The sequence below is a fragment of the Balaenoptera borealis genome (assembly GCF_965194805.1).
Source record: "Balaenoptera borealis genome assembly, chromosome: 1".
Classification (NCBI taxonomy): domain Eukaryota; kingdom Metazoa; phylum Chordata; class Mammalia; order Artiodactyla; family Balaenopteridae; genus Balaenoptera; species Balaenoptera borealis.
The window spans coordinates 15,070,876-15,089,689 of NC_138860.1; the positions used below are offsets into that span (position 1 = coordinate 15,070,876).

Here is an 18,814-nt window from a genome sequence, read left to right on the forward strand (position 1 = left end):
TTTTAAATCTCTAAAATCTTCTGGCAAAGTGTGTGAACAAATAAGAAAAAAATAATAATAATAGGCCTATGGAAAATATTTGATGTCAATAAGAATAAAAGAAATGCAAATTAAAGTAAACTATCATTTTTATCTATCAAATTAACACAATTACAGAAATATGAACATATCTGTATACTGTCAGGAGATGTGAATTGATGTGATTTCTCTTGAAAGCATTTTTCCAATGCATATCAAATCTTAAAAAATATTCCAACCTTTAATTTAAATTTTAATAATACATATTAATGATATATGCAGAGTTATATGTTAATAAAAATATTCTAATAGTAACAATAGTAAATCTAAACATCCAACAATAATGGAATGCCTAATATGTTTTGGTATTATAATACCAAATAATGAAATGGTAATAATGGGATGGCTAATATATTTTGGTATATCCATACTACTGATATTATGTACCCATTGAGAATGCATTTTATGAGTGCTTTTTGTGTGATATGAGAAATACTCATGATATAATGTTAAATGAGTAAAGTAGGATATAAGATGTGTTTTTAGTAGGATCTCAAATATACTATATATACACGTACATATTTGTATACACATATATTTATCTCCATAGGAAAATAACTGGATGCCAGATGAAAAAATGTTACCCATTTACAATTAATATCATTTTGACAATAATATTTCAGGAAAAATAGTGTTCTAATCTATACCTACTGTTATTAAATTTAAGTAATATTCATCTGCTATGCAACTGAAAAATATAGACAATCCTTGTAGTTCCATGCCAAAATCCTTGAGTAGCCTACAGGATTCTTCCTAAAGTAGCTCTTGTCTAGCTTTTATGTCTCACCTTATGCCATTCTCTTCCTCATCCACTCTGTCCCAGACATATTGGCCTTCCTTGGTTTCCTCAGTCACACCAAAATTTTATGCTTCTCACACCCTTCACAAATGCCACTCCCTCTGGAGTCCTCTTTCCTGTATTCTTCTCTGGATTAGTGCCTAAATGTTATCCTAAATGTCATCTGTTAAAAAGGTCTTCTCTGATCCTCCAATTTATATTAGGGTCCCTATTATGCAATCTTAGTGATATATATGTTTACTTTGATGCGTTTTAAAGTTTGCAGTTTTATATTTTTATGTGATTATTGGGTTAATTTCCATCTCCTGTTGTAAACCACAAGCCCCTTTGGTGCAGGACCATGCTCCTTAATTCACCACTAGAACCCTAGTCTCTATTATCATTTCTGTCTTGCTCCATTAAAACTCGATACATGTTTGTGGCATGAACAAATTAATGAACAAATGAAGAAATAGCTACATTTTAGTTTATGATTTCAGATATCCACTCCTCAGATGTAAAGGTTCTTCTGATATCTCCCCAAAGGTATATGACCATATAAAAAATAAGATATACACGCAACCCTATTTACAAACAATCCAAATTCTCAGAAAACTATATAAAACCATTGTGCTTTCTTAAATGGTCTGCTAGCAACCTTAGATTCTGTTTTTTGAGTTGAGTGAAGTAACTCATTGATCATAAGAACTTCTCACAAAAAGTTAGGAAATATTAGTTCTCAATGGGCTGTTCTTAGTATAGGGCATTATGATATCAGATTCATCTAGCAGTACTTTCTAAGGGGCTAAAGTATAAGGTTTGTGATCCCTGTAACTCTGTATGATGGTGAAGACTTATCATCATCCAAGGGGTCCATTCCTAGACTCCCGCAGGAGCAGCTCTGGAACCGGAGGAGGAAATTGTCTGCTGCAGGACTGTGTCGCAGAGGTTGGGAAGAACACTGGCCCTAAAGGACTAGATTTTTTCCTATTTCTCTATGTAGCCCACTCTTCCATTTCCCTCTAATACTAATTCATAGCTGACACATCTATTGAAAGCCTCTTCATTCAAAATCCAGATAATTAAGTACAATGGTTCTACTTTCAGTCAAGAAATATCTGCAGACTGACTCTAATATTGCTATTTATTCAGCAAACATTGAGCCCTTGCCATGACAAAGCATACCAAACCCAACGCCTGACAGGTGTATTTGTGGTATACAACTATCGATTCAAATTATTACATATCTGCTCCATGGCTGGCGTCCCCCTGTGAACCTTACCATGTCTGTACTAGAAACCCCCAAGTCTGCCCTGGTATGAGTTTGAAAATGGTATGAGTTTTTCAAAATGAGTTTTAAATACTTCCCCTTTTGAAAAGGGGAATGTGATCTGTTAAAAAGTGATGTAAAAGTCTTCCAAAGACAAAGGTAAATCATTTGGGAGTGATCTGCAGATGATATTCCTCATCTGACAGTCTACTTTCATGAGGAGGTAGAATGGCACAAAGATGGCCTGCAGAATTTGAAGCATGAACTTAAGCTACCAGAACACAGAAACCCAGTGCTCTGTCCTGCCTCTGTGGGCTGCACTCCTGACTCTGTGTGCAGCCCAGGGTTAGAATTTGCATTTCATCATTACGTTGTCTCTGCAAAAGACACAACAGCATAGAGTCTACACTTGTTCATTATGTCAAGAAAATAGCCAATTAGATATAAGACACAAATTCAATAAGCGGCTGTGTGAGTGCTGAGAACAGATGAGTTCTTAAGTAAGTTTGATAAATTAATGCTTAATTCCATTCTCATGGAAGAATGTGTCCTAATTATACATTTCTATAGTTTTATTGGCCATGACATGATATACAATCAGAGGTGTCAATATATTCAGTGGGTATATGTTCTATCGCCCAATGTTTGAAATGACATATATCTTATTAGTGTCCATTCATATTTTCACCAACAATGCAGCAATGATTTTTTAATTCCAAGTAAAACGTTTTCATTTCCTGTGTGCTTATTTTGTGTGAGTTTATACCCCTAGAAGTGCGTTGGAACTTTAGGCAAAAGTATATTAATGGTAATTTCTTTTTTGCAGAAGAGAAATTTGCTTCCCAAAGAAATAGGGAGAAAGTAATTTTCTCTATTCCCTCTATATTCTCATTGCTCTTCAAATTAATACTTGCTTCGAACATAACCTTTTCCCACAGTCATCATTCCTGATAGTTCTTGTGTTGATTTTAAACACCTGATATGGTCAGGGAGAGAGGTCCAGGATTATTGTCTATAACCAAAAGAACTCCCTAACACGACATTTATTTAATTTCTTCTCTGTCTCTAAAAGAAATTGTATGGTGAATAACTGTATAATGTGGGAAAAACCCCAAAACAACCCACAGTATAATGCCTTTTAATGTCTGTGCTTGATGAGTATTTGTGTATGAAATACTATTGCCTGCTACTTTAGATTCTGAGTTTTAATTTTCATATATTGGGTTTTTATTTAATAAACTGGGTGGGGTAGAGCTGGACTTTCTCTGACCTTTCCTTTTAAAAATATGGGGATTCAAGCAAAGGGGTCCTGAAAAGAAGTGGACCAGCGACAAGCCACGTTACTCCGCTGATTCGTCTGCAAGGCAGACTTCACGCTCCCTTTTCTCCATCACTGTCTCTTTCACCCTGAAATACACTTTGTAAGATCTTGGGCGAGCTCACTGCTGCTGCCTGACCGTCTAACTCATTACGGAGAAATGAATTCAAATTGCTTGAAAAGAAGCTGCCTCTTTTATCTTCTTACTGACTGACAAGCAACTACAAAGTTCTCCGATGGGATTCCAAGTTACAAGCTGTACTGCATCACTGCAACAATTCCCCCACTGGCGGCTTTTCCCAGAGGGAAGCGTGTCAGATTACACTGCATTGCGTGCGAGCGCAGCCCTGAAAGTGCACACTTTCCACCACATTGAAAAGCATACATCAGGGACTATAAAACAAAGCTGTCCCTTTCCTAACAGCATTAGCCTTCCTGCAGACCCCTTGAAAATCTAAAAGGTTCCCATGTATAATTATTTTCTTTACCTCCCCAAAAAAACAAATGCTTCTCTATCCTTTTTTTTTTTTCCCTTGTACTTTTTCTAAAACACAGTTTATTCTGAGAGGAAAGGCATCCAGAGAATCAGATTGTGTGCAAAGGTCTCTGAATTTCTCCAGATAACCTTGAAAGATGGACTGCTTTTTTGTGGTTTTTTGAGATTTTTTTTTTTTTTTTAGAGATTAATAGTGCTTGAATCTACTGACAGTCTAAAGCACTATTTCTGGTGACCGGCAGCTCCTGGAGATGGTAAGCCTATTCCGGGTGTTGGTATTTTAAGGTAGTTAAAAATATGCATTCGTCTAGTTGAAACCCAGCAGTACTTAATTCACTTGTGCAGTTTCGGTTTTCCTTTATTTTCTTTTGTTTCTAGATGAGCATGTGTGCCAAGGAGCAAACACTTGATGCTGACATTGGAATGAGATACTTAGGCTACTTAATCAAATGAGGAACAGTTGATACTCAGAGAACGGGGAAAGAGGAAGGCCATCACATTTACGCTCCTCTGTCTTTCCTACATAGAAAAATCCTCTTCCCTCTTTAAACCGCCCCGCTCCCCTTCCAGATGTTACCCCTGTAGGGAAAATTTCTCGCCCCTGTTCCCTATCCTCTAACTTCAACAACCAGAATCTTCCACTTCTCATTCTTTCCCTAAGACTCTCTTTAACAACTGAGTCCTACATAGTCTCATTTGCTTCTCTGACCAATCCTAGGTAGTAGTTTCCGTCTTTGTTTTGCAGTACCCTCAGGGTTTTTGCTTGTTTGATGACCACTGGCAACTACTGCTAAAGAGAGAAACGCAGGCAAAACATGAGAAGGAAAATTTAACATTATACATGCCACCCAAAGAGTTTTCCTGGATAATCACTGAAATTTACACGAAGATGCCCTTTCATCCTTCGGTAGGCTTCGACCTTAGGGCTTCTGACTCAGCCCTCAGATCTAGTCCTTCTAAGCGGAACCAGCTGTGATTACTCCAAATAACTCTGCTTTGGAATTGTCTGCTTTCACCAGCTCTGTTTAAAAATTTATTGCAAAAAATAATATGTATTTCTTGTAGAAGATTTAAAAACTGTATTTAAAACAGGAAAAATGGGAAGGTAAACCATTCTTAATACAACCACCCAGAATTAACAACTATTATGTGTGTGTATATATACATACATATATATATATGTATATATGATATTTTTTTCCAAATTTACATTTCCCTTTTTAAAAATAGTCTTCAAAATTAATCAAATTCTTTTTCAGGCCCACCTATTCTTACAAGCAAAGAGAGCATCTGATTAATGCTAATTTGATGATTTGCTCTCCCCTTCTTCCCTCCCTCCCTTCCTTCCTTCCTTTCTTTTTCCCTTTTCCTTCCCTTCCCTCTCCTTTCCTTTCACTTTTCCTTTTTAAAGATTCATTCCTGGTTGAAGGTATCCACACTGGGAAAAAACCCTCCTAAAATCTATTCCTTTCATCTTTCTATGTTCAGGAAAAAGAATTTTCAGGTTTCTATAAAATGACTCAATTTTGCCATGATGAATTTATTAAATTGCTTTTTAGTAAAACTAAAATGATATTTCCCTTTGCAAATGCTGAAGGATCATTTTCTTGTCTTTCTTTTCTCAGTAATCCACATTCTCTCTTTCTCAAATGAACATCTTTATTCTGTGCCATAACACAAAATAGGGGATTAAGAGAAAGAGGCATTTAAAGATGAAAACTAAGCTGCAATCCAATTTTTCAGAGCAGGTGAGAGTTAACAGTGCACAAAGGACTTGGCAATTAGCACACCCTGGTGCTTTACCTAAGAAACTCAGACACAAAACAATCTGTCAGGTTATCCAGCAAGGAAGATCACTTCCCAATTCATTCAAAAGGAAGCAAAATGAAGACTCAAACTATTCGCATAGGACTCTGCAGTAAAGCAGGACATGGTCTTGTCTACTAAGAAGAGGATCTGTGTAAAGCATCTAAAGAATCTGGTTTAGTAGTAAAGAGCCTGGCATTTGTGAAAATATTCGATAGGACCTCAGAAGATTTTCTTTTTCTCTTAATAATATTATTCTCTACATTCCTTCTTGACAGTTAGATGGTTTCATAATACTCTGAGTTGAAAATATTTTTGAAACCTTATAAAAGAATTATACAACCATAAATTCTCATCACATATTACTTTCACCTACCAGTTAGATAAAAGATTTATAATTTTAAAACCAGTTTCACATAAGCCATATTTTTTACTACTATGCTGTCAGTTATTTTAGTTTTTAATTCCTAAATTTACACATTGCGTTTATTTAAAAAACCCACACACTAAATATGTTTCATAAGGAAGTTTTATAAACCTATTACTTACCATTAAATGTGTTAGTTAATTCATATATGTGAAGAGAAAAGAATCTTGGCAATGCTGTAAACTGATCCCAGGGAGCTGGCCATTCACCTGTGCAAGGTGAGTGGAAGGCTTTGGAGAGCCACAGAGCACAGCATTTATTCCAGGTCAGTAAGTGGCATTTTCAGACACAAGAAAAAGCTAATTTGTGTCATATGTTCCTCATAATTACATGGATGCTTCAAGTCAGGCAGAATCCCACAGAAGGAAGTGTTCATCCTTACTTTTATGGTAGACATTAAGAAAAAGCAGAAAATATGTTCTCATATATCCCACTGTGGGTTGGGCAATCTGTTAATTTTTGCCATTCACATTTGTTTGTGCTCACTCTGTCATTCCCTCTGTGTGTTTTCACGCTCAGGTTATTCTAACCCATCACTGAAGCAAAGAGTAAGGGCCACAGTTTCCAAAATCTTCCCCCAGTTAGCTCTGGTCCACATGTCACACCAATACCTGGTTTCTTTCTAGCCTCACACACTTGAGAATGACCCTGCTACGTTTGCCTGTCTTATCTTCTCTATTTGCTTGCCAATTCTATGGGTGCAGAGACCCTTCAGGTCCAATCTTTGGTGCCATTTTATACACCTCAGATCTGGTTTACTAAAAACTAGTTGACAGTCTAATTAATCAGGTTATCATGTTCTACCTGGTAAAATGTCTGTGCTTTTGAGAAAATTACAACAAATCCTAGTATCAAAAAAGCCAGAGATGCTTATTGTGGTTAGATCATCCAATAGATATAGAAGTGTGAAAGTATGGCTTTCTGAAGACAGGTATCTGAGAGTGGACTATATGTGTTATTCAAAAATTAGCTCTTTTAAGTTACTTAATTATTAACAGATATAATATATATACTTTACAATTACATAAAATTGTTTATATTTATAAAATATCAATGAATAAACTAAACAAAACTGTACAGATCTATATGAAGAAAACTTTAAGCTCTTGTGAGAGACAGAGAAGACAGATAGAAATAATAATAATCATATTATTGATTAGAGAAGCTCAATATCACAGAGATATTAATTCTACCTAAGTTAACTTATAAATTCAATCCCATCCTTATATAAATAGCATTGGGACTTCTGGGGGGAAGTAGCAAATTACCAATATTGCTTGAAAGAAAATAAATAAGGAAAATAGGTAGGTAAATTCTATATAATAAAAACAATGAGGTAGATTAGCCCTCATTAATTAGGAATTAAAAAATATTCTAGAGCTTTAATAATTAAATTACCATAATAATGTAAATTAAGTTAAAGCTCTGTCCAGATATATTTATAAATAAATGCGGAAATTTAAGACTTTTTAAAGACAGCAACTCAAACCAGTGGGAAAGAATCTGGTTTATTTAATAAATGGTTTGAGATGTGAAATATTTTCTAGGAAAAAAGGTTTGATTCATAGATTACTTATTTGTATAAATTCTGAATTGATTGAATATAAATGTATGTTTAAAAAGCATTAAAGTGCTAGAAAAAAAAAAACATTGAGGAAAGGGAAAAAAATTGCTACTCACATAACAGATTTTGTTAATACTTAAGAGTTCCTTAAGTTTGTTTAAAATATGGGCAAATGACACAAACAGAGAATTCACAGAGAAAGAAATACAAACCGATTTTAAACATATGAAAATAAGTTGCAACTAACTCCTAATAAGAGAAATGCATACTCAAGATCCTATCTGCCATCATTTTTAATATAATCAATTTGCCACGTGCTCAGATGACAGGGCTGTAGACACACAGGCACACTATAACACTCCCACGAGAGCACAGATTGTATGGCCTCTGTGGGCTGAAGGTTGGCAATATCTTACAAAGTTCCAAAAATTATTGCAAGCAATTTATCAGACTAACATGCTGCCAAAGTGTGAAAAGGCATACCTATATCTTTATCCATTAAGGCATTCTTTGAAACAGCAAAAGATTGGAAATAACTTAAATGCCCATCAATAGCAGACTGGTGAAACCAGTGATGGCATAATCTATACAACTGAATACTATGAAGGTGTATAAACACTGAGGAATTTCTCTGGTTACTCATGTGACGAGGTGTCTACAATTGTGGTGGTGAAAAAAAAGTACATTTTTTTGGTACACAGCGTGTACAATTTGGTATCATTTGTGTAAAATGTATGCGTGGGAGATACATTTGAAAAGGGGGAAATACATATATTTGCTTGTAAATCCATAAAATATTTCTAGAAGGATATAAGAAATGGAGGACTTTGGTTTCCTTTGAGACTACAGAAAAGTTTTGGCACTTTTAACTGCTTATTGTTTTCCTGTCTTTTAAATATTGATTCATGAGAATATAATATCTGGTCACAAGTAAATACCTCTTAAGGAAACACACTTTGATTTGTGCTGCCTCATTTGTTGTTACAAAATCTAATGTTGACTTTGTAAAGTATGTAGTCTAGGATCTAAATTGACATGTACGATGGGGTCCAGCAGGAGCGACCTATAGAGACAGCTCAATACCCTGCCCTACAGAGCAGTGACCTGGCTGCAGGCATATTTATCCCTAAACTAGGCTTGCTTCCTACGGCTGAATTTTCCTGTCTTATACATTCTAACCACCACCTCTTCAGCAGCCATCACAGAAAAGGATGAAATATAGTTGTTCATTATGTCAAGGAAATAACCAATTAGCCGCTAGACAATTCAATAAGCTTTGTATAAATCTTGTGAACAGATGATATTTTAAATAAGTTTGATGAATTAATGTTTAATTCATTTCTTGTAGGGCCATGCAGATCTCCCTACCCTCAGTGTACAGGTCACCGAGCTGTTGATGGGTGTCCGGACAAGACAATATTTGAAAGCCTTTTACTTAACACTGGACATCAGAGTTCCAGTGACAGTGAACCTATGAAAGGAATTTCCTGGGGCCCATCCTGAGATGATCCTTTGGCTTCCAACCTCACCCCCTTTCAACCCTAGAGTTGAACGCACACCGCAAAACTCTTGAAGTCAAATCTTGTAATTGCTTCCAATTTGTCTGTTTTGCTTTTGGCAATTAACAAACTGAAACGTTATCATGAAGGAGTTCATCTCATTTGTAAGACCAGGTTTTCCCTCCACTAAAATATGCAGGCACTCTGTTCTTTATTACCAGCAGGAGATAAATGGCTGGTTTTCGTTGCTGAAGAATATATAATGGTTAAAAAGTCACTTTTTCCCTCCAGCTCGACATAAATCACAGAACTAGTCAATATTTAATAATGCTTGCCTTGGTCTGGAGTCCCTTGATCACCCCTGTCATGTGTAATAGCTCCCTCTCCGATATCTTTGACATAAAAGCCCAGCTTTACTGCAATACTAACATGTAGAGGGTCATTACGGATCGACATTTACCTTAATCTGTGACTGCCAACCATGAACCGATAAATTCCAGCAGATTCCACTGGGAGAAATCAGTAAACTTCTCAGTGGAAAGAACTGAAGGAAAATTCTGCCGAGAACAGAATACATTTTCTACAAGGGCTGCTCTGCAAATGGGTTCTGACTTTTGAAAGTTCTCTTGCTGCGCAGCTTTGCAACATTTAATACCGTTTTGATGGTTTGAGAGACGGGATGACAACCGAAGATGACATGACTTAGAAGGCAAGCAGAAATTTTCTCTGCAAAAACAATGCAAGATTAAACACAAGGGGGAATATGGCTCTTACATTATTCACCCAGCTGCCTTGGCGGAAATAGCTGGGCTGTCACGGGTCCGGCCTAAATGTTGCTGCTTTTTTTTCAAATCGATCATTACTCCTTCACCTCATAATCTTACAAGTGTTTCACAGCAGAATATATCAAAGCCCCGATTGCATAAAAGAGGGACACACCAATCTTTGAGGGGATCAACTCAGACACTGACATGCACTCAACTCGCTGTACCAACACAGAACACAAATAAGAATGCCCTCCTCAAATTCAGAAAAGTCTGTTTTCCTCCTTCCTCACCTGCTTTCCACTTTGAGAATGCTATTAAGTCCTACAAATAGCTGTAGATGATGCAGGATCAGAAAGGTGGGGCGCGGGGAGGGATAAATTGGGAATTTGGGATTGACATATTCGCACTACTATATTTAAAACAGATAATCAACAAGGACCTACTGTACAGCACAGGGAACTCTACTCAGTATTCTGTAATAACCTAAATGGGAAAAGAATTTGAAAAAGAATAGATACATGGATATGTATAACTGAATCACTTTGTTGTACACCTGAAACTAACACAACATTGTTAATCAACGATACCACAATATAAAATACAAATTTTAAAAAAAGAAACATTTTAAAGTTTTAAAGTCTAAGGAAAATCATTTTACTGTTAATAGTATATGTGACCATATCAACGTTATTGCATATTTGCTACTAATGGAACAAGAAATGTTGAAGACACCTCCTTTAAAAATAGGCCACTCGTGGAAATGATAAAAGTAAACACTGAATAAAACAAAAATTAGCTTTCCAGTAAAATATAAAACTGCATTTTTTTCTATGGTGAGGGTTGCTTCACATAAGCATCCTACCTAACCAGCCCTAACTTAACTTATTGAATCAGATCGTTTCTGATAATACTTTCAAGGAAGCCTATGCAGTGTAACCCATGTCCAGTTAATCAATTGGAACACACACCAGCATTCCTAATTTACTTTAGAAATGCTAAAATGATCACACAAAAAGAGTTTGCTGAAGATGGACTGCAAAATTAAAACTCAACTCTTTGCAGGAATAATCGTTTAGGTTTTCACCATTTATTAAGCAAGGGGAAAAGAATATAGAATCTATACTAGGCCAATCTTTCTCGAAGTTGAGTGACCTTCAGAGCCACCTAAAGGGTTTGTTAAAACACGGAGTGCTGCTGCCCACCTCCCCGGAGCTGAGTAGATCAGGTGTGGGTGTGGAGAGTTTACCCTTCTTGCAACTAATCACTTGAAGCTTTTACAGCTGCGCTGGGGACCCCAAAATGATCATGGCTGAACTGGTTCGTCAATATAGGTTATTTTTAGGAAAGATAAAGAAATTAAAATCTGTGGCTAAAAGAAAAAATTCAAAAGAAAATACATTGTTTTCTAATGTTATGAAAGTTTGAAAATGACAAACAAGTTACCTTGGTCAGCATAGAAAGCGCCAGTAAAAAGGACTGAGTACTTTAATTGTCCATTAGGGTGAAAAGGTGCTTCCCATCTCACATGGGCCTTTTGGGATCCTTCTGTTTTGACAAACACATTTACTGTTCCTTCAGGAGGAGCTTCTAGAGTTCGATTTTCCACCTGTGAGTATAAAAATATTATTTTTGTTTGCAAATAAAATAAGTACATGCTTCACTTTGAGCATACTATTTCAAACAATCTCTTTGCTGTGAAGTAAACTATTTTGACAGTCGCATCTTGTATGAATACCTCATTTTGTCAGCAGGATCAAAGCATACCTCATGTTTTCTTCCTCCTGCTGTTAAAGCTTAGAATTTGAGCTCCTGACCAAGGCAGTTTGTGATTTCCAGAATATGTGGATCAGCTCCCACTGCAATTGTGCCTATGGCTGTGCATATCCATAGACTACTTCTAGGATGGCTTAAAAACAATTTTTATGTGATTGCAAAATGGAAGAAATGAGTAAGGTCTGTGTTCATAAGCTCCTGACTGCAGTGATAGACTGTTGGACTTTGTCAAAGGCCACACCAAGCATCTTGACTCATACACACAGACACAGACACACACACACACACACACACACACACACACACACAGAGTTCACTGAGTTGTGTTGCTACCAGGTATGTGCAAATGGCACCATGCCAGACATCAAGAGATAAATGTACCTGAGTGACTCTATCCCTAAAGTAAAATCACAAAAAGCTGAAATTTCATTAATATAGTAGTAATGAATGTATGCAGAAAAGAACAAAAAATGACTTATTTGAAGAGAAGGAATCTGAAATAAATATAAGCCTTCACTGCACAGGGGCCAGAAAGATTTTAATAGCTAAATAAGTAAAATAACTAAGAGAACAGAGGAAGATGAAGTTGGAAAGAAAGTAGAAAGGGGTTCAGGATATTTTAGCATCTTTTAATAACTGGCTTAAATTTGTTAACTAATCACCACAAACTCATAAGCATCCCTCATAAATGTTTGGCCTTTTCAGATTTACTGAATAGGTTGGTAATTTTGACCTTATTCTTAAAATACAGGCTCACGCCTCACAGGAAGGTGACCAAACATGAAATCCTTAGTCAGGCAAATTTTCTCAATTATGTAGCCTTCATTTGTTTGGATGAATACACTTTCCCAATTATGAAAATAAATGTGGAAAAGACAGTGTGTTAATTTTTAATAAGTATGAGGTCACGACATGTTTTATTTTCATCTGAGAAAGGCTATGGGGTTCTTTAGATCTATAACTCCTAGTCATTTTTTTAGTCTAATAGCTATGTACAAAAAATGATAAAGAAACTTGACTAGAAAAATATCAATTCGTCATTTAAATATTTCATAACAAATGCAATTGGTTTATATCTATGTATGTAGTTCAAATTATTGTATAGAAAATGATTTTAAAGGGTTCCAAATAAAAGGAGACTCAAAAAGTTGAAGAATTAAGGGAAAATCCAGATAATTATATTATTATTCTCAAATATCTGGTTAATTTGAAATAAATAGAATTTTAAAATTTCCTTATGTATATGGATAAATACTTCAGTGCTTTTACACTATATTAAATTTGGCAGTTGTACTATTTTGCTCTGACTTGTTTTTTTTTTTTTTAATTACCATTTTGTTTATCAATCTTGCCTTAAAAAATGCTAAGGAAAAGGCATTCTAGAAGGTTGACTTGGCTTTCACCTGGGAAACTCCCTTGACACAGAAAAAAAAAATATTTGAGAAGAAATATGCAATGAAAACAAACATTTCAATAAAATTGTTATCCTTAATACAACTCTTACCATGTACCAGAAAACTTTGTATAAATATTTCATTTAAATTTTCACAGCAACCCCTTGTAAAGTAGGCATTATTTTCCTTTTGTAATAGTTGAGAAATCTAAGGTTTCATAGAATAAAGCATGTTTTCCAAGGAGGCATGGGGGAAAAATAGCAGGTATAGGATAGATTTCCCACATGGGATTTTCTTGACCATAACATTTATTGCCATTAAGGTTTAGATGTCTTAAATAACAAAATTTATTTGTTTCTTTATTTAAAAAATGGCTGTGAAAATATGAGCATGTGTACATGTGTGTCTGGGTGTGTTTATCTGTATAAGCATGCCATCACCAAGAAACCAAGGCATCTTTTTAACCATATCATGCAGCAGTGACCTATAGTTTCACACTTCATCCTTAAGAGGGTCCTTGGAGAATTGAATCTAATGAATGTTCCAAGGCCAGATACAGTCATAAAATTCCCTGTCTTAGAGTCTACCAGTGTTATCTAACAGTGGATAAGAGAAAAACAAACAAACAAAAGCAAAGTGATTTTCCTATGGACAAATTTATTGCATATTATTATAGAAACACAAAATGTGAAGGGTTTCTAATTGCAATTCAATAATATAATTGAAAAAAAGGAAAGCATTTAAATAGTTCTTCTGGTGCTGCATTTTCTGTTCATTTTTTTTCATTATTTCAAACATTTATGAAACCTCAATTACTGGATTTAATTTGACAGTGCACATTAGCATCTTAAAAAATTAAGATCAAAGGCACTGTAAATTGTTTTTTACATTGGAATTTCTTTAAAATCCAAATACATTGTGTAAATGGACAAGAACTGAACAAAACACACAGAAATCTCTTTTTTTTTTTTTTTCAGATAGTACAGAGCAATTTCTTCTGAATCACGAATAACAGGGAATAAACCTGGCTAGTCTAAGGGCACAAAAAATATTGTACTAATGCTACATTAAGGTGGTAAGAATATGGAATTTATGTAAGTATTTTTATTTTAAAAATATTCTATTTTATCGAATTTGTCCTTTTTTTTTTTGTTTTGGTTTATTATATGAGCAACCTGGAAAATTTTGAGGGTGAACCAGACCACATTCAAGACTATAGAGCATATTTGTCATAGGAAACATTGAATGGTATTTCCCTATGTGCATGAAAAACAATAATATTAAATATGTAAGTGGTGAAACAAACAGGCTTGTCTTTCTAAAAACCAAGAGTTACCATTAAGGAATGTTGTTAGGTGAAGAAAAAAAAATTGACTCTGGAAAATTAATTCTTTGATTTCTTCCAGCAAAAGATTTAAAAATAGAGATCATAAATTTTTTTGTTTCAATGAAATATTTGCTATAACATTGGGCTTCAGATAAAGAATACCCTTAACTGATATATATACACACAATTTGGCTGGATTTTGTTGAACATCATATTATGATTTAATGATAATTCTGGCTTTTAAGATTGATTCCTAGATTTCTTAAATCAAGGACACATTCAAAAAAATCATCATCAACAAAAAGAGTTGAATCTGTAATATCTTTCATGATTGTGATAGATATCCAGAGCTATCTAGAATACTCAAATATGTAATCTCTTAAGTGCATAACATGTATTGTAATTGGTAAAAAAATATTTCAGAAATCAATTGAAGACCATGGGTTTTAACTTCTTGGCAATATAGAGTTGACTTGTTCTAAATAAAGACATTGTTGTTCAATCCCACTAATTAGAGATGGATCATTGATTTGGAAAAGTGTTTGTATACTGAGCACAGGATAAAGAAAAAGACCAAAAGGAGAAAATAACTCTGTGCTTTAATTCGGAACTGAGTCTAGGATGTGTGAGGCCGTGGGAGAGTAGGGTTTTACAATCCAATTCGGTTTCCTCCTTCCCATCAGGCATTGTGGAATTTGATTCCTTCAGGTCAACATCGCCTACTATCTGTACAAGACATAGATTGATAACCATGTCCCCCTTGTTTAAAGTTACCAGAACATCAGGAGACAGAGTGGGACCCAGTTTAGTAGCCAGGACCACAATTTGCACTTTATATTTTTGAAAAAGTCTCAGTTTCAAGCTCATAGGACGTGTTCTTTTGTTTCTTTTTCTTTTTTGAATGGAGAAGAAAGGCTGGCCTATTGCCATTCCTGCTTTTAAGAGTAAGTAACCATCAGAGGGGTCCAGGCTATAAAATACTTAATGGCAATAAAGACTACAGCTCAGCTCCACTGATAGATGATGTCAGCAGCTTGGAAAGCAACCAATCTCTGAAGCGAAACGGGAGGTGTGAGCAAAAATAAGGAAGCAAAAAATTAAATGGTCGAGCTGTTTTTCAAGGTAATATTTATAGAATACACTCTTCAATGAAGACAAAATGCATTAAAATGATAGGCCATTAGGAAAGACTGCCAAAAAATATCTAAAATGAATGAGCATGTCCCTTAAAAGAAGCTAAATCTAATCAATCAAGAAATATGCACAAGAGTCAAATGTTATGTTTTGAAACTAAAGAATGTCATGCTGGTCTATGACAATTATGTACAATCAATTGGGTTTTGAAAATTATACCAGTAATAAAAAGCACAATTTTGTCTATCTTTCAACTGCAAATGAAATATAGGTAGATATAGATTTCTGAAATGTGGATATCAAAAGCTGATATTAATGTAATTTTAAATACTGTTCTTATTAATATATCACGCTCATGAAATTAAAATATATTATTCTAATGGATGAGGCAAACAATCTTTTAATTGATTAACATACTTGTCGGGAAGCAGTGTTGACATATTGTGGCAGTTATGCGCTTTTAATTAATTTCACTTTTTAATCATAAACTTACTCAAGTGGTCGAGTTCATTACTTGGAAGAAAAACATCCACTTTAAATATGTCACTAAATTAGGCAAAATTGTATGTATGCCCGCTCAGCTGGTCAACTTACCGTTTGAAATTTCAGTAAAATGTAGATTCTGTCCTTCACTAGACCTATGTGCAGTCTTGAAATTTATGTTGAATATAAAATCCTACTAACCCTTAATTGAAATTTTATAAAAAGAAACTCTCCCATCCAACTTGAAAGGCTAGCTGTGCAGAGTTGCCTATTCATTGTCATCTGACATTTAATACATTTCCAGAATGTAAATTCATACACTCACCAGTGGGCCCAGAGCACAACCTTTGGCCGTGCAGGCTTGGACTCTGAAGGAATGTAAGCTCCAAGGAGCAAATCCAGAAGCATGACAGCTGAGTTCTGAGGAATTGTGAATTAATATACCATCTAGATATAGTCTGTAACTTGTGATAACACCTGGGAAGATAATAATTGCCTTTTAGTATGATTGTTAGACAATAGCAAAGAATATCTTAAAAGAAGCAAGCACTTCTTGATATGATTTCTAATTTCGTGGAATCACAGTCTCTCCCTTAGTCTAAACCCTGTCTCTTTCCAAAGGATAAAACCAGCTTTAAACTCTTGAATATCAAAATGTTAAGCTAATTAGTATAGAGACACAAATAGAACCCAAGAGTCCCAGTATAGGAATCTTTCTATTGCATAACGTTAACTGCTGTCATTGGTGTTCCATATAAAAAATGAATAAATTAAGTACATTTATAATTTGTATTGCTTTCTAAAATGATATCCTAATAGATGTGCTTTAGAAGTCCAATGACCTTGTTGGGTAATGCATTGTGTGTGACTCAGGATGTGTCAGGCATTGTTCCAAGAGCATCTTCCTTTTTAACTCTCTCCCCACAGTACCACTATAATAAAGGCAGTATTATTATCACCATTTCATAGATGAGGAAAATCAGGCACAGATAGCTTAGGTAACTTGCTCAAGGTCACAAAGCTCGCAGGTTTCAGAGTCAGGATTTGAATCTAGGCGGTCTGTCTCCAGAGCCCATGCTCTCAATTACAACACTGAATCACCTAAACAGAAAGCCTTGGCAATTTGCACGGATTACATTTATGAGACACTCGTGAATGGGTTAGAGAAACTATGATTTGCTAGATTTAATGATCAACTTAAATTTATTTCAGAAGTTATGTGCATTTTCATGAAATCAACTAACAGAGATTTGAGAGACTGAATGACTAATATAATCATTTATATGGCTAATATAATCATTTGATTTATTGCATCCAAACATGCATTAAAAGGAAGTTAGGGATCTCTGTTCACTGGAAATACAGCATCCCCACACTCATTAAACATTATACTGGGGGAAACAGAACTTTGCTTGCATGCTAAATTAGAACCTCTTTCAAACTAAAATTAATTTCACAGTGGCCTCCTGGGTGTGTCTTTGAGGACTTATCTGTTTATCTGTCAGATAGCTTTCCCTGAGGACAGATGTTGGGTGCCTCTCCACTAGCACACAGCACATCTTCATCATAGTATTTACTTTCCCACTTCTCACGTTATTAGTATCATTATTCCTTATTTAATTGCCTGACATTGCCAATGGGCTACAGGATCCCCAAGGCAATCTTGACTCTTCCTCATCTGTGTATTTCTAGAGCTTAGCACTATGACTAAAACATAGTAGGTACTTAAAAAATATTGACTGAATGAATACATTAATGTATACGCAGCATAGGAATAAAATACCAGCATCCAATACAGAGTGAAAATTCAAGACTACAGGAAAAAGATACCTAGATACCTGAAATGTGAAAAGAAACTTGCTAGAAGGTTGATATTATAGAATAGCTCAAAATCAGGATTTAGAGGAAGAATGAGTTTTGAAACAAAGACTCTAGCAAAATCAAAGGTCATCAAGAGCGTCCCTGAGAGATGACTTCCAGGATGCTTGACTCTCAGCCTTATGAACAGCAGATCTGGTCTTGTGAATGTCCTGAAAGTAGATCAAACCTTCATCCATCATCATATTAGGGACAGCTTCACTCTGGGAATCATTATACCAGGAGACTTTTTGCAAGCGTCCCTCTCTCCTGGGAAGGAGTTGCTCACTTCTAGAACCTGTTCCCAGTGGTCTGGCAGCTCCATCGTCTGTGAACTTATGGAATGCTGTGCCTGTTGTCAGAATATCTCTCACAATGCTGCTTTTGATTAAGAAATCAGTTTATAGCAAAAAAAGGAGGAAGTGAACTAACTGTAACTATGGAAGTTATCCATCTTACAATATACCTCAACAACCCATAGTCTGGGAGATTTCCGAATTGGCCTCTGGAAGCCTACCTTACAGCCCAAGCTGAGTGATAACACCCTGTGGATCTGGGGTTCCTACAGGATGCTACGTCTGCTTTGAAAAAGGAACCTGTATTTGATGCTGGTTTTTTTATAGTGAGAAAATGTTGGACTCAAGAGAAGGCAGTCAGCATATTACCTCTCACTATTATACTTCATATGCTACACAAACCATTCGTGCTTTCTCTACTCACAAAGAGGAACACTTATATCATGGGGCATCACCAAGGTACCAGTAAATTAGAAACTGAGAATACTATTGATACCAGGCAATTTGGGATCCTCCTGCAACTAGATCAACAGGCAAAGAAAAAATT

The 18,814-nt window shown here is 35.4% G+C and overlaps 1 protein-coding gene across 1 annotated transcript in view; it reads right to left on the minus strand.

The window, feature by feature from the left end:
- Nucleotides 1-18,814, minus strand: part of USH2A (usherin) — a 783,103-nt gene that overhangs the window by 334,023 nt on the left and 430,266 nt on the right. Inside the window, exons 35-36 of the mRNA XM_082362477.1 lie at nt 16,440-16,591; nt 11,447-11,609 (exon numbers count right to left, since the gene is read on the minus strand). Coding sequence (XP_082218603.1) covers nt 11,447-11,609; nt 16,440-16,591 — 315 coding nt within the window. The remainder of the gene's footprint in view (nt 1-11,446; nt 11,610-16,439; nt 16,592-18,814) is intronic.